General features: G+C 36.1%; 1 protein-coding gene across 1 annotated transcript in view; it reads left to right on the top strand.

Moving 5' to 3' along the window:
* Positions 1 to 24,518, top strand: part of Dhc36C (Dynein heavy chain at 36C) — a 592,122-nt gene that overhangs the window by 464,056 nt on the left and 103,548 nt on the right. Inside the window, exons 47-48 of the mRNA XM_090380456.1 lie at positions 2,308 to 2,577; positions 19,180 to 19,332. Of these exons, the coding sequence (XP_090236582.1) occupies positions 2,308 to 2,577; positions 19,180 to 19,332 (423 nt within the window). The remainder of the gene's footprint in view (positions 1 to 2,307; positions 2,578 to 19,179; positions 19,333 to 24,518) is intronic.

The raw sequence follows: 24,518 nt of genomic DNA, 5'->3' as shown, positions 1-24,518 counted from the left end.
TTTATATTTTATATCTTACATAATTTTATTTCTTTTAAGTTGCTTTATTTTAGTGGATGCATCTTAAACTATTATCTATTGATTTTAATGTATATCTTATACTCAGGTTTCAGTAAAGCTTCTGACACTTCCACATAAAAGACTATTGTATAAATTTTAGCAGTGTCGCCATTAGTGGCAAGTTGTGCTGCTATGGATAAATGAATGGATGTGGGGGCAGAAGACAGGGGCTAGTTATAAACGAGCACTATTCTTTTTAGGCACATTAGCATGTATGCATAAAGTACCTGTCATTTTTGTCATGTCCATCTGTCTGCATGTAATAACCTGACTCCTGATGGGTGGATTTTCATAAAATTTTATATTTTGCTCTTGTAGGAAAAAATTTTCGAGTCATCTCAAATTTCATTAAAATTGGACCAATAGAAATTCCCACACTATTATTTCTTTATCCATCCATCCATCCATCTACACACAACTTGATCTCAGCAGATGGATTTTCATGAAATTTTATATTTAGCTCTTTCAGTGAGACTTTTATCCATTACAAATTACTTTAAAATTAGACCAGTAGGAATCTGGAAATTGGCATTTCTTTGTCCATCTGATCAGATTTGTTGATCTGTTTGTTGAGACTTCCCAAATTTAATTAAAATTTAGGAACCCAGAAGTAGGTACCTACTCACTCACTGATGGAAAGCCAAATAGCTTTGAAAAGTGCTGTCTGAGGTGTGGTACTCAACTGAAAATAAGAAACTGCAATTTTCTCTAATGGGGAAACATTACTTATTTGAAATATAAGGTTGTTGTTTTTGGTTTTTAGAAGCATTAGCAGCTTAGGCCATATTGCTCCGGGATATGCGGTGGTCATTCCCTGACCTTTCCGCATCATCTGTATTTGGTGGTGACGGGCTCGAACCCCGGTCTAATCAAGAAGCGTGTGTTACGCACTGCTGCTCCTTCCCACCTGGCTACGGAGGCGCCTTAAATATAAGGAGTGCAACTCATTGTGAAGTATGTTACAATGTGAGATGTTACAATAATGTCAATAATGTACCAGCGTACAAACTTCAGTTTGTCTTAAAAATTCAACTATACTACTAGTAATAATGCAAATGCACTAACTAGTGTCATTGTTTGAATTTTACATAGTTGAGGGCTTTCTGTCCTAAAATATTATTATTTAAGGCATGTTAATAAATTATTATTTGTTACTTGTTTTAACTAATTACTTGTTTGAACTAATGTTATTGGTGGAATCACTTAGCATTCAGTGCTGGGCCTCTTGCTGTTTTCAATATTTGTTAATGATACTGATGAAGGCATATAAAACTTATTATTTAAGTTTTCAGATGATGTATAGGTTCGCAGAGTGGTTAATAATAGGAATCAAGATGTGCTACTGTAACAAGACTTGGAAGCATTAGGCAGATAAGCTGAGAAGTGGCAATTGAGGTTTAACATTGATAACTGCAGGTACTGCTTATGGGCAACAGTAATCCCAGAATTACACACCATCTGAGTGATACCACATCCAAGGTGGTGGAGAATGGAAGAGATTTGGAAGTAATTGTATGGTAGTGTAGACAGATTTATAGAACAGCCCATGAGGTTCTGTTAATGATATACAGAATTTTTCTAACAGGAACAAAGAGATGGTTATCCTGTTGCATAAGGCAACGGTTAGGCCACATCTTGAGTACTGCGTACAGGTCTAGAAGTATTATATTAAGAAGGATGTGGATCTTTTAGAATAGGTGCAAAGAAAAGTAACCAGAGAGTCAAGGAAGCAAAAGGGTATTCTTGCCATAAATAACTTCCGTTCTATTAATTGTGGTGCTTGGAAACTAGTCATCTTTGAGTAGACTTGATTGACTTGTTTATGGCATTAAATGGACTGTAAACTAAATGCTGATGGCATCCTTACTCTTTCTTGGACAACACACATAAGGGAAAATAAACTTAAATTGAAAAAAAATATCTGCAAGATACATGTGCAAAAATTTGCTTTCAGCCAGAGAGCAATTGATTGTTGGAACAAACATCCATCTGGTGTTGTGGAAGTAGATAGTTTGAATAAAGTTAAGGGAACATTAAAAGATGCTCTCATAGGGATGGATAGATCAAGTGTATTAGTTTGCTTCCTTGTATCATATGCCACTGCTAATACTAATATTAGAATATATTTTCAGTAAACAATTTTGTCATGCTGTATATTAATTATAGTTTAGTCAGTGTTACTGAAGAATTAATACGTATTGTAAGAAATAAGTAGAAAATAACATTTTAAAAATATTTTCATTGCAGCTTCCTCATGAACAGACCTTTCCTGGAGATTGGGAAAAGCAATTGAGCAAATTTCAGAAATTATTAGTATTGCGCTGTTTGAGACCAGACAAAATCATTCCAGCTGTTCAAGATTTTGTTAAATATAACCTCGGTACTCCATTTATTGAGCCTCCACCTTTTGACTTGAATAAGACATTTTTAGACAGTCATGCTTGTGCTCCTTTGATCTTTATACTATCTCCAGGAGCAGATCCTACTGCTGCTCTTTTAAAATTTGCTGATGATCAGGTAAAATGTATCAATGCCATTAATAAGAATGAAAATATTGGAAATTTTGTTTTTATGAACAGGGATAAACAGATTCTTCTGTTTACAAGCCTATATTTCTGAACTCATTTCTTAGAAAGTCTTAGAAAGGAAGATTTATCACCTTTTAAAATTGTGATTTGATCAAGATAACATTGAATGTGAAGAGTATCATATAATGTACCTAGCAGGCTACTGCCTTCTGTTTCTATATTTGATAAAAAATTCATAAAGCAGATGTGCCACTAAGACCAATTGTTTTGTTAATTGACCCTGATATATAGCCATTTTCTAAGTACCCTAGTACATTTCTGAAATCTTTGGTCACTTCCCCCTGAACATTTATTTATTGTTCAGGGCAGAAGTGATCAAAGGTAAAATTTTAAAAAAATAATTACATATTAGTGATTTTTTAAATTTTATCCATAATTTTTACATACTTGTTTATCTCTGTTCCTATAGAATTAGCTGTCTGTTAGATGCACTAGATCTGCACCATAAAATGATTTTACCCTTGTTAATAGAAGTAAATTGTTGGTTGTTGATATGTGCGAGTATATGGTTCTGTCTGGTTGTCCTGCTGCATTATATGAATATCTGATGCTTTACCCTATTAATTCTGGAGTAACTGATCTAGCAATGCAATGCAATGCAAGATCTTACGATTAAAATTTCAGCGATTTTAGTTTTTTCTCCCATTCCCCTCTCCTCTTGATGATGACATAAAGCATCATCAAATTTACATGTTAAACTGACATGTATTTTCCAATATATGTCAGTTTAAATGCAACCTCCCTCCATTTAAACTGCCACATATTGGAACCCAGTGTGTGTGTGGGGGGGGGGGGGTGTTTACAAACTTTACAACAGTGATGCATATGCACACAAAGCTTACTCTGCACACTCCTTGTTGTGCCATACCTGGGTAAACTGCAGTGCATCTACGCCTAGACAATAGATCATTTGGGTTAGATATGATCTTTGTAAATGATGCAGTTTTCCTCATGTGGTATTAGACAAATCCAACTCCCCCACTTGTCTTATGTTCTCAGCATCCTCCAATGCAGAACACAATATTTCCACTTTATAAATGTTTTTCCAACATCACTGAAAGATTTTACATGTGGAGTGTTCAGCCTTCTGGCTCACTCATAATATTTTGTCAGCAGTTATATAAGTAAAACTGCCCTTATCTTCCTTCATTCAGAGTAGGGTAGTGTATTGTATAGCTGCCTTGCAGAGAATATTACTTGGGCCAAAGTAAATAGACATCTCTGACTAAATCAAACAAATATACAGAGAAATAGAGTGGGCCAGTAAATAAAATTGTCTAATGGGAAATTTTAACTTTCTGAATATCGACTGGAAATTGTGAGTTGATCACCCACACACTATCAAAATTTTCATCAATTTTTTAGATAAGTGTTTTACAGTAGCAATGTTAGAGAGGCAACAAGAAGTAATATTCTTGATAGGATTATCAACAGTGATCCTTCATGCATTAAGAATCTGCAGGTAAAAGACCCACTGGGTGGTAGTGATCATATTGTACTAATGTGGGATTTACTTACACCCAAGACATAACTACTGTCAAGGGTAAAGGGAAGGGCTTTTCCTTTTGAAAGGGTGATTACGGTAGTCTCAGACCGTTTTAAATTTTATGCAGGCAGTGAGAAATGTGTTTTTTCTTTGGCTGATGTTTAATAGGCTTGTCTTCTTGCATCATTTTGCCACTACTAATATTAATACTAAATATTTGGCTGCTATTCAAGAGGATAATGCTCAGGATTCTACTTTGGCTGAGAATTTCTGATTATGTCCATGAATGCTCCCCATATTCTAAATGGGAAGCATTCAGTGATGTAATCATAACAAGGATTTTTATATCAACTAAGAAATAGTGTTCAAGGCTTAGACCTAAATGGATATAAGATGAACTGATGAGACTTATGGCAGAGAAGAAAAATGCATGGTATGCATATAAATTATAAGGTGATACAGAAGCCTATGGTAAATATAAACTAGTTTGTAATCAAGACAGAGGAGGTTAGGGAAGCTAAGGCAATTTACGAGAAATCTCTGGCAATGAATGCAAAGAAAAGCAGTAAAAGCATCTTTGCTTATATTAACAGTAGAAGGAAGGGATAGGTCACATTGGTCCACTTGATGTTGATGGTTTAACTTTTGATGATCCTGCTCAAGTTGCTGACAAACTGAATAGTTATTCCATATCTGCCTTCACACATGAGGAATTTTTTAAGGGAGGGCATGTAAGAAGTTTATCAAACTCCAAAGGGGAGCTAAATGATTTTGTGATAACTGAGAGGTAAATAAAAGAGAAATTGTTCAAGTTAAACATAAAAAAAGCACCTGGAGTGGATGGGATCTATCCAATTATATTAAGGGTGGCAGCAAATGAGGTAAGCAAACCCTTAGCCATAATTATGGCTGACTAGGTTAGCCGGGTGGGTAAAGTGCCTGCTTGGCAACCCAAAGGTCGCGGGTTTGAATCCTGCCTCGGGCTTGGATCAAAGTAAATGCAAAAACTTTGGGAGGTGCATTATGGCCACAGAAGCCGATGCGCAACAACTAACATAAAAAAAAAAAAAAAAAAAGCCGTAATTATGAGAGCATCTTTGGATTCAGGTGAGGGCCCTATGGACTGGAGATGTGCAAATGTATCCCTAATTCACAAAATGGGGGGGGGGGATCAAAAGATAAAATAAATAACACTACACGACAAAATTTTTTTTTCATCATACCTCTGGAATGAAAATTGGTTATTCTGAAAAAATTAATGTCCTGATTATGAAAATATCAATCTTTTACGTCTGTCACGTCTACATCAAAAGATATACACATTTTTTAAATCCCTTGTTTTTATACAATATCAGCATACATGGTTGTAATTATTACACACAATATATGTTACTTAGACATGTTTCCCACTCAATGATTTCCTTTTATACTTCAGATTGCGTTTCCATTTAAGGCACCAGCAGTAATCTCCCATCATGGCAGAGTCCCAGCAACCATGGTATTGTTTTTCCATTGCAGATACATCCTGGTAGAAGCACTCTCCTTGTTCATTACTGACATCTGCTAAGTTTTCAGGAAAGAAATCCAGATGGAATGAAGGAAATGCATTTACAATGACATTCGGCACCCCATGTTCTTGTAATATTTCAGCAAGTTTGTCACCAGCTGCTCATAGTTCTATTTTTTTCTCTTTCCAAGAAATCCATATACCAAAGCCTTGAAAGATCTCCATGCAGCCAGTTCAACATCATTCAGGTTTCTTTGAAATTCTTTATCATTTAGGAGCTTTCTTATTTAAGGACCTATGAAAATTAGGTCCTTGGTGTTAGGTCCACTGTTGTTTTGTATATTTATCAATGATATTGATGAAGGTATATCAGGCTTAATGTCGAAGTTTGCAGATGATACAAAGGTTGGCAGGGTTGTTAATGACAGTAATGGCAGTGTGCTACTGCAACAGGATCTGGATAATTTAGGCAGATGGGCTAAGAAGTGGCAACTGAAGTTTAACCTTGACAAATGCAAAGTACTGCATATGGGTAGAAGTAACCCCAGAGAAACATACCAACTGTGTGGTACTACACTTAAGGTGGTAGAAAATGAAAAAAGACCTGGGAGTAATTGTGCAGGCAGATATGAAGTTTTCTGAGCAATGCAGACAGGCTGCCCGGGCAGGTCATGGGGTTTTGTCAATGATATATAGGAATTTTGCTAGCAGGGAAAAGGAGGTGATTATCCCTCTGTATAAGGCAGTGGTCAGGCCACGCCTTGAGTACTGCGTACAGGTCTGGAGGCCTCATTTTAGGAAGAATGTAGATTTACTTGAGCGTGTACAGAAAAGGGCAACAAGATTGGTGAGGGGAATGAAGGGATCCTCTTATCAAGAGAGGCTTAAGTTCTGCAAATTGCAGTGGCTGGAGACTAGGCACTTGCATGGTGATCTGATTGAGGTGTATAAGTCCTTGAATGGGTTCAGCACGCTGAATTCTGATGGGATCCTTCCACTTGTTCAGATTACAAACCTAAGGGGGCATAAATTCAAATTAAGAAAGGATAGATGTAGAATAGATGTGCGGAAATTTGCCTTTAGCCAGCGGGTGGTTAATTGCTGGAACAAACTTCCATCTGTCGTTGTGGAAGTTGATAGGTTGAATAAATTTAAGGAGGAACTGGACAGGCATTTGGAGGGAATGGTGTGATTTTTTTTTTTTTTTGGCTGATGCTGCATAAGCTCATACACTTGCTTTCTTGCATCACATGCCACTACTACTACTACTACTAATTCCTTCCTTCAGGTTTGCATGAGATAAATTTGGAAACATTTGCAGTAAATATGTGATTCCTCTGCTTTAGTGAAATTCTTAATCAGTCCAAGCTTGATGTGTAAAGGGGAAGAAAACCCTTTTGTGGAACAACCAATGGAACATACATTGCTTTTGCCGGCAATATATTCATCTCTCTTGTCCTAGTGTTGTATGATGTAGTGTTTGGCTGTTGCACGACTATCCCACAAACACAGGAAACAATAGTATTTAGTGAAACCACTGCTTAATTAAGTCGCTTAATTCTTCTTGTTCAATTTAGTGTGGGGCCTTTTCTTTTTCTGGCTCGTAGTCCAAATCATGTGAAGTAAATGGTTCCACGACACCTGGTAAAACAATTTGTTCTGTACCTTCATCACTACTTCCAATACTCCAAGATTTTGCTGGCACAGGTACTGGCAGCTCTTTACTGTGTGGCACTAGCCTAATTGCTGATAGGATATTTGGATATTTGATGCAGTGCTTGCTCTTTTTGGAAATGCCTTTTATTTTTGTCATGCAGAAATAGCAGTCGTTGAAATGATTCTTGGGCTCGCGCCACATGATAGGGATGGCAAAAGGTAATGCTCTCAGCTTGCCATATAACTACAGCCTTAAGTTCATTGTACAAGTAATACAACAGATATGTGGAGCCCAATTTTTTTCTTGGTCGCCGAAGTACAATGAATATGCAACTTTTGTGACATTGTATATTTTCTTCTTCTGAGTTTTTGGGATTAAGTGTCAACAAACATAGCAGACGTTGTTTGGGTGATTGATGCAAGTTCTGTGCTTTGTCTTCTCTATTTTAAAAATGGATTAACCTAAAAACAATAAAAGCAATTGGTAAATTTGAACAGAAGGTGAATTCTTGTAGCGTAGTTTATCATACACTATATATTGAACAGTTGAATGGTGTAATAAAATTAATAAAAATACTGACTTGTCTGGAAAAGTGCTTCAAAATAAAAATATACTATATTGAAAGAACAGTAATGATGTGCTTGCTTAACTTTTAGCCCAATAAACAAAACCAACCAAAAGTTAATAAGTTTAAAAATTGTATTTCAAACAGTGATGATATCTTTGTACCAAATCCAGTTATCTATCTATATCTTAAAACTGAGATGTGATAGGAAATTTTTATGATTGATTTTAAATTCTATACATAAAACTTTACCAGAAACAACCATTGATTTGCTGGAGGTAAAAATCAAGTTGGGTAGTGTAATTAGAAACCTGTTAGTTTAACTTCTGTTTCAGGGAAAATAATGGAATAATGGTTAAAGAAGTAATGCAGGACCATCTGGACAGGAATGCAGTTATACTAGAGTCACAGCATGGATTTCATGAGTGGTAATCTTGTCTGAACAATCTGATTGGATACTGTGATGCAGTAACAAAGGAACTGGATGCAAAAAATAATTTTGATATCATATACTTGGATTTCAGAAAAGCTTTTGTTACTATTGCTCATAAAAGACTGCTGCAAAAATTGGTGCAGTGTGGCATTAAGGGCAAGTTGTCCATATGGATAAAGGGATCATTGAGCAGGAAAAAAAGAGAGTAGTGTAGAGAGGGTAATGTTATTAGTGAATTACCCCAGGGTTTGATGCTGGGCCCATTGTTGTTTTCTATATTTATTGATGATGGTATATCAGGCTTAATGTCTGCAGTTGATACATAGATCGGCAGGGTATTTAATAACAGCAATCAGGGTAAGGTACTGGAAAAGATCTATAAAAATTAGGCAGGTGGGCTGGGAAATGGCAGTTGAAGATTAACATGTCGGACAGACAATTTGTGAAATCTGATCTGCTAATAATCAGAAATTCTCAGCCAGAGTCCTGAGCATCATCCCCTTGATAGCAGTCAGATATTTAGTATTAATATTAGTAGTGGCAAATGATGCAAGAAGGCAAGCGGGTCTCGATTACACAAGTTGTCTGTCCAACCTGTCTACTATCAAGTTTCGAGACAACAGGATTCCCATAATGTTCTTTACTGAAGATTAACATTGACAAATGCAAGGTACTGCATATGGATAGCAGTAATACTAGATTAATGTATCAACTGTGTGGCACTGCACTCAGGTTACTGGAAAATAAAAAATACTTGGCAGTAATTATGCTGTCAGATGTGTTTTTTGAGCAATGCAGGCAAACTGCCAGGACAGCTCATGAGGTTTTGTCAATGATATACAAGAACTTTTATAGCAGAGATAAGGAGGTGGTTATCCCATTGTACATGGCAATTGTTATGCTGAATCTTGAGTACTTGGGAAGGATGTAGATCTGCTGGAATGGATACAGAGAAGGCTAGTGAGATTAGCAAAGGGAACAAAAGGGTGTTCTTACTAAGGAAGGCTTCAATTCTGCGAGTTGCTGCATCTGGAGGCTAGGCACCTGTGAAGTGATCTGAATGAGGTGTTTCAGGCTTTGAATGGATTGAGCAAGCTCAGTACTGATGCATTCTTCTTCTTCTTGCTCAGACTACACACATGAGAGTGTATAAATTCAAATTGAGGAAGGATCATCACAGCATAGATGTGTAGATGTTTGCCTTCAGCCAGTGTGTGATTAATTGTTGGAAAAAAGTTCCATATGTTGTTGTGGAATTGGATAGTTTGAACTGAAAGAAGAACTAGACAAATTATTGGAGATGGATGGTAGTGGGAAATGTGGTTTTTTTTGGCTGATGTTTAAAAAGCTTACCTTCTTGTATCATTGCCACTACTAATATTAATACTAAATATTTTACTGCTATTCAAGGGAATGATTCTATTTTGGTCGAGATTTTCTGAGATACAGGGCATGCACTTGATCAGAGTCAAGTTCAAATGGTCAAACTTGTCTGTCAGGCTTTTCTTTGCCATTGTTCACAATCGCTATACATCACTACCATGCCTTGCTTTAATCATACTTTGTGTCTCAGATTTAATTGTCACTTTCAAGAAAGTCATTACTCAAAAGGACAGCTCATACCATAATTAGACTGTGCACCATGATTAAGGCCACTGTATATTCAAGTGTCTGGCCTCTGTAGCTGAGTGGTTAGGAGTGGGAGTGCAGTAGCACACTCTCTTTGAGTAGACCAGGATTCAAGCCCCTGACTGCTAAGTATGGTTGATCTGGAAACCCACACTGGACCAGTGTGGCAGATTATGGTCCATTTCCCTCAACATGAATCATTGAGGAGACTTCCATCCTGCAGTGCATTGTAATGGCTGCAGTTTACCCTTTTTTTTACCTTTATTCAAGTGTCAAGCATGACAGTATAGAAGCACACTTGCTTTGAGTGACTGGTTCGAACCTCAGTGCCCTCTCTCTCCCCTAACAGTTGTGCAAAACACTCTTTCCTGTGGAGCTTGCGAGGTGTTCACAATCAGTCTTAAAACCCATCAGGATTCCACCTTAGACATGTGCGTTAATGATACAAACAGACTTGTGGCAAATATTTGCTTCATTTGCTATAAAATTTATAGTCACATGTCTGCCTTCAGCTGTTCTACTTCAGTTGTAATGGCAGAGTCTGTAGTTGAGGTAGGTCTTCCTCCTCTTTGGTCATTCTGCACTCTGCTTTGCTCACACTACTGTTTTTTCCAAGTTTTGATCACCTCCCACTGTATTCATGGGCTTCAGTTCAGTAATAATTGATGAATCTAGAAAAACAAAACAAATAAATATACATTCACTTATTAGACTTGTGTAATTTTATGAAACTTATTCTTAACACACACAATATCAAATCCTGACTCAGATATTTCTAGGTGAGGGTTAATACCTATTGAGGGCTCCTTATAAGAAGGAATTACCTTCATTATTATTTTTATTTTTTACCTTCATTATTATTTTTATTTTTTACCTTCATTATTATTTTTTTAAGGTACTACTTGTGTAAAACATGCACAATAAAATTACTTACAATCATGAATTTTAGTTCACAAGAAACAAGTTGCATCCCACACTCTTATAGCTTGACATTGGTGGTACTTTTTAAAATTCTAAGGTTTCTGGAAATTGGGTTCCCATTCATCGTTTAGAATGATGGAGTGGGAGGTAACTTCTATCTTGAGCACCTAAAATTCATGATTGTAAATAATTTTATTTTATGAGTTTTAGACAAACAGCACTTCGAAAAAAAAAAAAAAATCAAGGTAAGTCTTTATATTTAAAGTTATCAACTTCACAGTACATTGGACCCCATAGTCCTTTTATTAAATAATAAAAATTATATCAGACAAGTTGACATAATGTGGTACATTGTCACATAAGTTTTCAAGTACTGCCTTGCATGCGGATGTTTATTTTAAAAATAATACTAATACTTATAATTACAGTACTAGGACCCGATGTAGTTGAGTGGTCAGAAGCAGGGTTCAAGCTCATGTGACTGCTAAATATGATTAATGATTGTATTCATCATTAAAATAATTAATATGAACTTTTCTGACCTAGTGGTTGTGCCAGAGTGTAAACCAGGACATTTACTGTCACACATACTCAAATATTTTTCAATAAAATAAAATTTTCAAAAATATTTTATTATCAAATTAGAGATACAAGTAATATAAATGACAAAAATAACGTTCTGATTTAACATTCACTGGTTATTTTATTTAATTATTAGTAAAATAATAAGAGAAGTTTACCTCAATATAGTATGTTCCTTATGATACACTCCTTCCTTATGATACCCTCCAGAAATTAAAACGGAAAAAACTAAAAAATCGACAACTTACCGGTACATTAGAGTAAAATATAAATAATTAAATAATCAATTTAAAACAATTAAAAATCAAATTAACGCAATTAAAAGAATCTAACGAAAATATATAAAAAAATCGATTTTCCTTCCTGAAGCTGACAATGCTTTTTGATCATATGTTGTGATCACAGGAATGAAAATTACCGAATCGGGTTAAACTTGAAACTTAAATAGTGATTATTTGTCTTTGCGCATGCGCGTAAAGGTCCATGCATTGGAGATCAAATATGGCCGCCGAACATTAACAGAATTCTCGTGTAATTTAATTTCTACGGTTTCTGCGATTAATAGTCGCGTATAATTACGTTGAACGTTAAGCATTTTTAAATAAAAAAGTATGTTTTCGTTAATGGCATGAAAGGCTAATTCTGACACTGCTGAACGAGAAGCACGAACTCATGCTTCATGTTGATTAACACGAATATTAAGAGAAAATCGCGTCGAACCTTGGTAAGACGAGTCGCAATCACCGCAAGAAATGTTGTATACCAGATCATTAATTTGTGTTGCGAACGCGGACAGAACCGAGCGATTGTTCAGTATAGTGTGTAACTTCCGTATTGGCCTAGCTACAATTTTAAATTCGGTATCTTTAAAGAATCTGTTAAGCTGTTTGTGCCACTGTTCAACATATGGGACAGAAATAAAGTATTTTTTGATATTACTATTGTTGATTGGTGTAGTATTTTGTATCCTCTCCCTTAGCCTGTACCCTAATTCGGTTTATTGTGGCAATGGAATAACCCCTGTTTAAGAATCTGCTAGTTAATATTTGTATTTCTGAGTCCAAAGTAGATTCCATCGTTGAATATTTATAGGCATTTAGAAATTGATTAAAGATAATCGATCTTTTGTAGGCGAACAGGTGATAGCTATTATAATGTAGAAGCATACCGGTGTTTGTAGGTTTTCGGTAGATGCTCAATTGTATTTTATTCGAGTCGCGGGTAAGCGTGAAATTTAGAAAGTTTAATGACCTTGTATCGGTATCCTCCCTTTCCAATGTAAATTTGAGTCTAGAATGAATATTATTAAACGAATGCAAAATGTCTTGGATAGTACTACTATCAGTAATAACTAGAACACTGTCTAAATACCTCCCATAGTAAGTGATACGGGGTCGAAAAGGTGTCAACTGTATATGCTCAATCGCTGAAAGATAGATCTCTGACATTAAGCCACTCAGGTTCAAACCCATTGGTAATCCAAAAATTTGTTTGTACACCTTGTCTCGAAAGGTGATGTAGTTGGCCTCAACTAACAGTTTAATTAAGTGAAAAATTTCCTTAGTAGGTAGCTTCGTATAATTAATCGGTGTCGAGTTTTTATTTAACATATCCCAAATAATATCTAATGTGTATTCAACGTTTACATTCATATATAACGAGATACATCTAGTGAGAATAAATTGTCATAGTCGCCGAGTCTACAGTCTTTAAGATTATTAAATAATGTATCGTAGTTCTTAATCCCAAATTGTATTACCTGTCTAAAGGATTTTATAATGTTATATACATGTGTGGCTAACGATGAAAATGCCGAGATCCTGTAGGAAACAATAGGTCGAATAGGAAATCCAGTCTTGTGTAATACCTGACCGAAAAGTGCAGGAATATTGTATGTTCTGGCCTTCAATTCCTTTAACTGAACCATAGTAATGTATTCGTTTTTTCAATACGTGGTTAACGTTTTATTGTATTGATTGACCAAATTGGTAAACAATGCCGGGTCTACTTCAAGATAAGTGGAAGTATCTGAAACAACTGAATCTAACTTATTAATATAATCATATTTATCTAGTATTACCACTGTATCTCCTTTATCTGCCCTCTGTATAATAATGTCCTTATTTCCCCGAAGTTCTCGTAAAGCCGAACTGTCATGTATATTTAATTTAGGAAGTCGCATTTCTTTTATGTTATTCACTACTTGGTTAATTTGTTGAATAAATAAATCTTTTTTGGAACATTATGAAGTCCAAATTCAATATCAATTACGCATTGTTTTTTAGGTAGTTTTCGAGGTGGTAAATTATAATTTAGTCCTTTGGATAAAAGTGAAATCTGGTCCTGCGATAGTGTACACGAGGAAAGATTTGTAACCTGTTGATATGTCAGTTCTTGAATACTGGGTGAGGGGGTGAACTAGCTGACATATTCTGTGGTATTACGTTGTGTGTCTGTGGGGAGGTTGTCACCCAACTCGTACGAACTTGGTCGCAAGCCATCTACAATGTGATAGAATTCGCATGAACGTGTCTTGACCTGTCCGATAATGTTTGCAACTTATTAACGTGTCTGTTTTTTATTTCTGAGGCCTGTGCTTCCCGTCGCAAATCTATGGAGGCCTTCAATACAGACCAATCATTCGGATGTAGATAATTTTTTAATTTATCGCGAAGCTTCCTAACCTGGGAAAGATATTTTTGGTTATTCGAATATCGAGATTTTAAGGCAAGCTTAACAATATTACGCGATGTCGCCAGTGTTAGTTGTTTTATGCCTGAAATTTTTTGATTTAAATTAACCCTGGCAAACTTGGGAACTATGTTGTTTTGAAGGCAATATTTTAGAAAAGAAATATGGTAACTTTGGGCTGAGTACCTTAGTGTAGATTTAATGTAATTTTGCACCAAGCCATTCAAAAAATCTCCCATAATTGTGTGTATCGATTGTTTACTACTGGAAAGACAGGAAGTGAATGAAATAGTCAAAAGAGTTTAAAAATTAATTAGATAGTATGAATCAGAGCTGTAATACTCAATATGTTCTACGTTGATAATAATATTAGTAATATAATAAGAGGAGTTTTCCTCGATATAGTACGTAGAACAATTCCATATGATACCCTCCAGAAATTAAAACGAAAAAAACGACAACTTACCGGTACATTAGAGTAAAATATAAATAATTAAATAATCAATTTAACACAATTCAAATCAATTTAAAACAATTAAAAATCAAATTAACGCAATTAAAAGAATCTAACGAAAATATATAAAAAACCGGCAGCCACATTTGATCTCCGATGTGTGGACCTTTACGCGCATGTGCGAAGACAAATAATCACTATTTAAGTTTCAGGTTTAATCCAATTCAGTAATTTTCATTCCTGTTATCACGACATACGGTCAAAAAGCGTTGTCAGCTTCAGGAAGGAAAATCGATTTTTATATATTTTCGTTAGATTCTTTTAATTGCGTTAATTTGATTTTTAATTGTTTTAAATTGATTTGAATTGTGTTAAATCGATTATTTAATTATTTATATTTTACTCTAATGTACCGGTTAGTTGTCGATTTTTTTCGTTTTTATTTTTGGAGGGTATCATACGGAAGTGTTCTACGTACTATATCGAGGAAAACTCCTCTTATTATATTACTAATATTATTATCAACGTAGAACATATTGAGTATTACAGCTCTGATTCATACTATCTAATTAATTTTTAAACTCTTTTGACTATTTCATTCACTTCCTGTCTCTCCAGTAGTAAACAATCGATACACACAATTATGGGAGATTTTTTGAATGGCTTGGTGCAAAATTACATTAAATCTAAACTAAGGTACTCTGCCCAAAGTTACCATATTTCTTTTCTAAAATATTGCCTTCAAAACAACATTGTTCCCAAGTTTGCCAGGGTTAATTTAAATCAAAAAATTTAGGCATAAAACTACTAACACTGGCGACATCGCGTAATATTGTTAAGCTTGCCTTAAAATCTCAATATTCAAATAAACAAAAATACCTTTCCCAGGTTAGGAAGCTTCGCAATAAATTAAAAAATTCGTTAATCTTCAGAACATGGTGCACCTTCAGCCGGCAATGGTCTTGGAGTGTTTATTCCCCCCCCTTCCAGCTGTTTTAAAATAGGAAAATGAGTTCCCGATTTTAAAACAGTGGCATGGGTGGGATAAACACCCTAACTAACATAGCAGGTTAGGCACGTGATTTTCAAAGGGGCACTGTGTTCTGGAGTTTTACCAAAAAATTATCAACATCCGAATGATTGGTCTGTATTGAAGGCCTCCATAGATTTGCGACGGGAAGCACAGGCCTTAGAAATAAAAAAACAGACATGTTAATAAGTTGCAAACATTATCGGATTGGTCAAGACACGTTCATGCGAATTCTAACACATTGTCGCGGGCTTGCGATCAAGTTCATACGAGTTGTGTGACAACCCCCCCCCCACAGACACAACGTAATACCACAGAACATGTCAGCTAGTTCACGAACACCCCCTCACCCAGTATTCAATGAACCGACATATCAACAGGTTTCAAATCTTTCCTCGTGTACACTATTGCAGGACCAGATTTCACTTTTATCCAAAGGACTAAATTATAATTTACCATCTCGAAAACTACCTAAAAAATCAATGCGTAATTGATATTGAATTTGGACTTCGTAATGTTCCACAAAAAGATGTATTTATTCAACAAGTTAACCAAGTAGTGAATAACATAAAAGAAACGCAACTTCCTAAATTGAATACACATGACAGTTCAGCTTTACGAGAACTTTGGGGAAATAAGGACATTATTATACAGAGGGCAGATAAAGGAGATACATTGGTAATACTAGATAAATATGATTATATTAATAAGTTAGATTCAGTTGTTTCAGATACTTCCACTTATCTTGAAGTAGACCCGGCACTGTTTACCAATTTGGTCAATCAATACAATAAAATGTTAACCATGTATCGAAAAAACAACTACATTACTATGGTTCAGTTAAAGGAATTGAAGGCCAGAACATACAATATTCCTGCACTTTTCGGTCAGGTAAAATTACACAAGACTGGATTTCCTATTCGACCTATTGTTTCCTACAGGATCTCGGCATTTTCATCTTTAGCGACATGTATATAGCATTATAAAACCCTTTAGACAGGTAATACAATTTGGGATTAAGAACTACGATATATCATTTAATAATCTTAAAGACTGTAGACTCGGCGACAATGACAATTTATTCTTACTAGATGTTACCTCGTTATATATGAATGTAAACGTTGAATACACATTAGATATTATTTGTATGTTAAATAAAAACTCGACACCGATTAATTATACGAAGCTACCTATTAAGGAAATTTTTCACTTAATTAAACTGTTAGTTGAGGGCAACTACATCACCTTTTGAGACAAGGTGTACAAACAAATTTTTGGATTAATGTCAGAGATCTATCTCTCAGCGATTGAGCACATACAGTTGACACTTTTTCGACCCCGTATCACACACTATGGGAGGTATTTAGACGATGTTCTAGTTATTACTGATAGTAGTACTATCCAAGACATTTTACATTCATTTAATAATATTCATTCTAGACTCAAATTTACATTGGAAAGGGAGGATACGGATACAAGGTCATTAAACTTTCTAAATTCCCTCTTACCCGGGACTCGAATAAAATACAATTTAGCATCTACCGAAAATCTACAAACACCAGTATGCTTCTACATTATAATAGCTATCACCCGTTCGCCTACAAAAGATCGATTATCTTTAATCAATTTCTAAATGCCTATAAATATTCAACGATGGAATCTACTTTGGACTCAGAAATACAAATATTAACTAGCAGATCCTTAAACAGGGGTTATTCCATTGCCACAATAAACCGAATTAGGGTACAGGCTAAGGGAGAGGATACAAAATACTACACCAATCAACAATAGTAATATCAAAAAATACTTTATTTCTGTCCCATATGTTGAACAGTGGCACAAACAGCTTAACAGATTCTTTAAAGATACTGAATTTAAAATTGTAGCTAGGCCAATATGGAAGTTACACACTATACTGAACAATCGCTCGGTTCTTTCCGCGTTCGCAACACAAATTAATGATCTGGTATACAACATTTCTTGCGGTGATTGCGACTCGTCTTACCAAGGTTCGACGCGATTTTCTCTTAATATTCGTGTTAATCAACATGAAGCATGAGTTCGTGCTTCTCGTTCAGCAGCGTCAGAATTAGCCTTTCATGCTATTAACGAAAAACATACTTTTTAATTTAATGAGGCCAAAATACTTAACGTTCAACATAATTATACGCGACTATTAATTGCAGAAACCATAGAAATTAAATTACACGAGAATTCTGTTAATGTTCGGTGGCCATATTTGATCTCCGATGTGTGGATCTTTATGCGCATGCCCGATGACAAATAATCACTATTTAAGTTTCAGGTTTAACCCGATTCGGTAATTTTCATTCCTGTGATCACGACACACGGTCGAAAAGCGTTGTCAGCTTTAGGAAGGAAAATCGATTTTTATATATTTTCGTGAGATTCTTTTAATTGCGTTAATTTGATTTTTAATTGTTTTAAATTGATTTGAATTGTGTTAAATTGATTATTTATATTTTACTCTAATGTACCGGTAAGTTGTCGATTTTTTCGTTTTTTCCGTTTTAATTTCTAGAGGGTATCAGTATCATATGGAAGTGTTCTACGTACTATATTGAGGTAAACTCCTCTTATTATTTTACTAATATTATTATCAACGTAGAACATATTGAGTATTACAGCTCTGATTCATACTATTTATTTAATTAATAAATTCTTTTTCCAGTTAGAACATGCTTTTTTGTTTATATCTCTCATTTATATTACTTTATTCTGTGGGTTTTTTTTTTTTTTCCTTTGTTGAAAGAATCGAGGAACAGTTGAGGGAGAGGATTTCCTACATCTGGATTTCATTATGTGTACAGAAAGTAATAAGACTATATCTGAAACTGTTTTGTGCATTATACTGCTAGCTCAACTGTTATGGTATTTATTATAGTGTCAACTAGTTTGTGAAAGTGCATCAGTTAGTTAATTTCATATTTAAAAATTAACTCATTAAATTCTGGTTAATATCATAAACTGAATTCCTGGTCAAGCCTTTTTTTTAAATGATATTTTGCTTATCTCTTTAGATGCTAAACTTAAGGCCAGTATCTTAAACAAACATATTCATGTCATGTATAATAGATTATTATTGCATTATGTATATAATCCATATACTTATCTAATCAGATTATTAGTATTATATTAGCATCTGAAGCTCTTCTTGCCTGTATAATTACCTTAGACTAGGTACTTATTATTATTATAAATAATAAGTACCTAGTCTAAGTCTGATAATTGTTCCGAAAATTACTTATTTTCAGAACAATTATCAGGAAATATATTCCGTTTTACTCCATCAAGATGAACCGAGAAGAATAAAGAAAGTTGGGGGAGGCCTTTGCCTAGCAGTGGAATTCTACAGGCTAACACAACAACTCCATTAAGAAAATATTTTAAATACAGAATAAATAATAATATGCCAGAATATCATCCTTTTCTGAATATAATGAAATGATAACTGAACTGGATCATTGTAAATCACTTGCATTTTGAAAGTAACATCCAAAGTAAATATTTAAGAAAGTAAAAATTATTGTATCTAAGATTATTATTAATTGTTAGGGATTTGGAGGCCATCGCCTGAATTCTCTTTCCCTTGGTCAAGGACAAGGTCCCATTGCTATGCAGCTCATGGACGAAGGCAGAAAAGCTGGTACTTGGGTGGTATTACAAAATTGCCATTTAGCTCAATCATGGATGCCAACCTTGGAAAAGGTATGATTGACTTTCTGTTTGATTTGTGATAATTTTTATAAGTTATTCTTGATTTCTAAGACTGTAATAATATATTGTTATATCTAGAATGCAATTTCCAAATTATAAAACCTTAAAGGGAATATATGAATAGTAATAAAAAAAAAAATCCAGTTCTGCATTCAATTAAAATAAAGTTTAATCAGTACTAGTGCTCTTATGTAGAGAGCTAGGTACCAGATACATATATACAGTAATCTGATTGGACACATTTTATAGTTTATTTTTTGAGAAAATATAGGTACGGACTGGATGTTTTGCTGGCTTCAAGTTGGGGATACAGTTATTAAAATTCAGCTATGAATTTATCTAGTGCTGCTGTATGTAAACATCTGTAAACATTTCTGAGAATTTAAACATACCTAAACATTGCAGAACCTGTAGTGGGAGGTTTAAAAATACATTTATAGAAGAGAAACCACAAGAAAACAACTAAAAAAAAAGATGAATCATTCAATTTTTAGGCATGTTAGCATATATGCATAATGCACCTACTGCCTTCGCCATGTCCATCTGTCATCCATTCATTTACATGTAATAACTTGACTCCCAGTGAATGGATTTTCATGAAATTTTATATCTAACTCTGTTAAGAACAATATTTAAAATAACTAAATGCACAAGGCATAATACATTAAGAGTTTAATATCTATATAATATCGGTGTGTAGATACACCATAGACAACTCTTAAGAAACTACAAAGTAGTTGTTGTAGGCGTCATTTGCTCTTTCTCTCTTACCCACTGATGATTAGCATTAGCATTAGTAGAGGCATATGATGCAAGAAAGCAAGCTTATTCAGCATCAGCCAAAAAAAAAAAAAAAAAAACACACCACTCCCATTTCACCTCTCCGTTCGTTCGAAATACCTGTCCAGTTGAGCCTTAAATTTGTTTAGGCTATCAACTTCAACAACAAGTGATGGAAGTAGGTTCCACCAACCAACCACCTGCTGGCCAAAGGCAAATTTCCGCACATCTATCCGACATCCGTCCTTCCTCAATTTGAATTTATGCCCTCTGAGGTGATTATTCTGAGCAAGATGAAGATCCCATTGGCATTGAGCATGCTCAAACCATTCAAAGCCTTATACACCTCTATCAGATCACCTCGCCGGTGCCTAGTCTCCAGACTCTGTAATTTGCAAAACTTAAGCCTTTCTTCGTAAGAGCAACCCTTTGTTCCATTCACTAATCTTGTTGCCCTTCTCTGTACCCGTTCCAGCAGCTCTACATCCTTCTTGAAATGAGGCCTCCAGACCTGTATACAGTACTCAAGATGTGGCCTAACCATTGCCTTATACAAGGGAATAATCACCTCCTTATCCCTGCTAGAAAAATTCTTGTATATCATTGACAAGACGCCATGAGCTACTCTTGCAGCTCGTCTGCACTGCTCAGAGAACTTCATATCTGCCTGCACAATTACCCCCATGTCCTTTTCATTCTCCACCACTGTCAGTGTAGTACCGCAGAGTTGATACGTTGTTCTGTGGTTACTGTTTCCCATATGTAGTACTTTACATTTGTCAATGTTAAACTTCATTTGCCACCTCTCAGCCCATCTGCTCAACCTTTCCAGATCCTGTTGCAGCAGCATAGCATCAGTAGTGTCCTTAACAACCCTGCCAACCTTTGTATCATCTGCAAACTTGGACATTAAACTTGATATACCATCATCAATATCATTCATAAACACCGAAAACAACAACGGACCCAACACCGAACCCTGAGGAACTCCACTAATAACATTAGTCCACGTTGAGCAGTGTCCATTGATTACCACTCTCTGTCTTCTGCCACTCAACCATCCCCTTATCCATAGCAGCAATTTGCCTCCAATGCCACACTGCTCCAATTTATGCAGCAGTCTTCCATGTGCAACAGTATCAAAAGCCTTTCTAAGATCCAAGTATATAATATCAAAGTTATTCCCTCCATCCAGTTCTTTTGTGACTACATCATAGTATCCAATCAAATTGGTCAGGCAAGACCTGCCCTTAACAAAACCATGCTGCGTCTGAGCTATAACTGAATTCTTGTCTAGATGATCCTGCAGTGCTTCTTTAACCAGTGCCTCCATTAATTTACCTGCAACAGAAGTTAACTTACAGGTCTATAATTACTTGTGTCAGCCTTTGATCCTCCTTTGTGAATTGGGGTTACATTTGCACATCTCCAGTCTATAGGTACCTCCCCTGAGTCCAAAGAAGCTCTCATAATTATGGCTAGGGGTTTGCTTACTTCCTTTGCTGCCTCCTTTAATATAACTGGATAGATCCCATCCACCCCAGGTGCCTTTTTTATGTTTATCCTCAACAATCTCTCCTCCACTTTCCTCTCAGTTATTACAAAATCATCTAGCTCACTGCCAGTGTTTACTTTGCCTACGTCATTCTCCTTCCTGAATAACTCCTCATGCATGAATGTAGATGCAAAATACTCGTTTAGATTGTTAGCCACCTGAGCAGGATCCTCAAGAGTTGAACCATCAATATCCAGTGGACCAATCTGATTCATCCCTTTCCTTCTTGAGTTTAAATAGGTAAAGAACTCTTTTCTGTTTTTCTTTGCATCCTTTGCCAAGGATTTGTCGTAGTCTGCCTTTGCCTGCCTAATCTCCTTTGATAGGCTGTATGATAGGCCAGTAGCCTTGAAGCATGTCTGGGTGGTGGTACTCACCGAGAATAAGTAACAATAGTCTTCTCTATTAGTGAAGCGTTACTTATTCGAGGTAGTGCAATATCATGGCAGTGCATGGTAGTGCAATATCACAATATGAGAAAGAGCAAATTATGCCTACAACAACTACTTTGTAGTTTCTTAAGAGTTGTCTATGGTGTATCTACACACCGATATTATATAGTTAAGAACAATGTACGAATGTTTCCCAAATTTCATTAAAATTAAAACAATAGGAATATATATATGGCGCCTCCGTAGCCAGGTGGGAAGGAGCAGCAGTGCGTAGCACACGCTTCTTGATTAGACCGGGGTTCGAGCCCGTCACCACCAAATACGGAGGATGCGGAAAGGTCAAGGGAATGACCACCGCATATTCCCGGAGCAATATGGCCTTAGTTGCTAATGCTCCTAAGAAGCAAATAACAAATAACAATAGGAATATAGCAATTATTATTAATTTTTTCATCCATATACCATATATTGTAGCTGAAGCACTGGATAATATGTTATGCAATGTGGAAGATTCACAGAAATGAAATGATCTTGGTTTGTGCATAAGTCATTGTTTTTGGATTTTTTTTTTTTTTTTTTCAATTTTGTTATAAATCATGAATTTATTTCAAACACATTAACTGTTTGTTAATGTATCTGAAATGTAATGCACTGTGTACACTGAGTCTACAGAAATCATGGGATGCCTATCTAGTAACAAGTAGGCCCACCTTTTGCCCGGATAAAGGCAGTCACACGGCGGGGCATTGAGTCCACTAGTTCACAAAAGCATTCCACAGGTATTTCCATCTATGCTTGCTGCACCGCTGTTCATAATTCTGTTGCATTCCTGGGTGGAGGATCCAAAGCTTGAATGGACCTTTCCACAGCGTCCCAAAGATGCTCCACAGGGTACATGTCCAGTGAATGTGGAGGCCATTCCAAGGTGGTAAAATCTGTGGAATGCTTTTCAAACCATGTTCTAGTCATCACGGCTCTGTGGGGAGGCACATTGTCCTTCTGGAATAGGTCCATTGCCCTGTGGGTGCATGATGACCATGAAGGGATGCAGATGGTCTACAAGGATGGACACGTAACCTGGACCGTTCAGAGATGCTTCTAGACATACCACGGGTCCCAACATGTTCCAATTGAACATGCCCCAGACCATACCTACCGTCCACCTGCCAGAACAGTTCCTTGTTGACATGAAGGGTGCATAGCTTCATGCAGTTTCTGCTAGATACTCACCCTCCCATCTGTTTAAAATAACTGGAAACAGACTCATCTGACCAAGAGACCCATCTCCAAGGTCCAATGCCGATGTTCTTTTGCCCAGTTTTGGCATAGAGTCCTGTGTTGTGGTGTTAGCAATGGGACTCTGGTGGGTTGGCAGCTCCCATAACCTATTGCGGCTAATGATCACCTGATGGTCTTGGTTGAGACATTTCTGGCACCTCCCTCATTGAAGTTGGTGGTGATTTGTGCCACTGTCACTCTCCAGTTAGCTGAAATAATGTGAAACAGACATCGAAGGCCACGTTCATCCACCACCTTTCTCTGCCCACAGCGCTGTCCCCAATAAGATGTTATTATGGAAATGGCATATTCCCAATACGCTCTCATACTGTCGAATGGGAATAGTGCAATTTCTTTACCGCCTCCTCGATAGAGTGACCCATGCATTGGGCACCCACTATCATCCCTCTTTCAAAGTCGGTTAACTCACGTTTATCCATATCCACACTGACATCGAATTACCATCTATGTGACTGCAATGATGTAGTGTGCCTATATACCTGCCAAGCTGTGGGTTCATCCGCTAGCAAGAGGGGTGACAGCATTGCATTGCCCATGAACCAGGTATCCCATGAATTCTGTCCTTTCAGTGTACATTCTTGTTTATAATGATATTAGTTTCTGATTTACCATAGTAAAATACTGAAGTAACTCACCAAACGTGGCCACCAATATGATTAGTTCCTTAATGCAAAAATATCCTCTCCCTAAAAGCTTCTTCGTGTGTGAATGTTGATGAAAAATATTTATTCATTTGTCAGCAATCTTAACAGAATCATCAATAGTTATGCCATTCATATCCAGTGGACCAATGTGATTCATCCCTTTCCTTCTAGTGTTAACAGAAACAAAGAATTTGTTAATACTTTTTTATGCATTCTTCTCATAATCCTCCTTAGCATAAAAGGGATAGATCATAAATCACTAAGGGGACCAAACAACTACTCCCCTTAGTGATTTGGTTGCAGACTAGTTTTTTTTTTTTTTTTATGAAAACATCAAACACGAAAGGTATCAAAACCTATAGTACTTAGTACCGTGCATGGGTTGAAGGAGAAGTATGGGGGAGGGGGGGTGCCGGAAACTTTGCTCTAGAGACTAAACATGGGTTTCACCACTTCAAGCCTCCAATAAGCAAAGTGGTGGTATTTCACCGGTTGATGAAAGTCATC

This window comes from Mastigoproctus giganteus, chromosome 8 (assembly GCF_048544385.1).
Source record: "Mastigoproctus giganteus isolate SK-2022 chromosome 8, ASM4854438v1, whole genome shotgun sequence".
NCBI classification, from domain to species: domain Eukaryota; kingdom Metazoa; phylum Arthropoda; class Arachnida; order Uropygi; family Thelyphonidae; genus Mastigoproctus; species Mastigoproctus giganteus.
The sequence above is the reverse complement of the archived record's forward strand: the minus strand, read 5'-3'. Positions and strand labels throughout refer to the sequence as shown.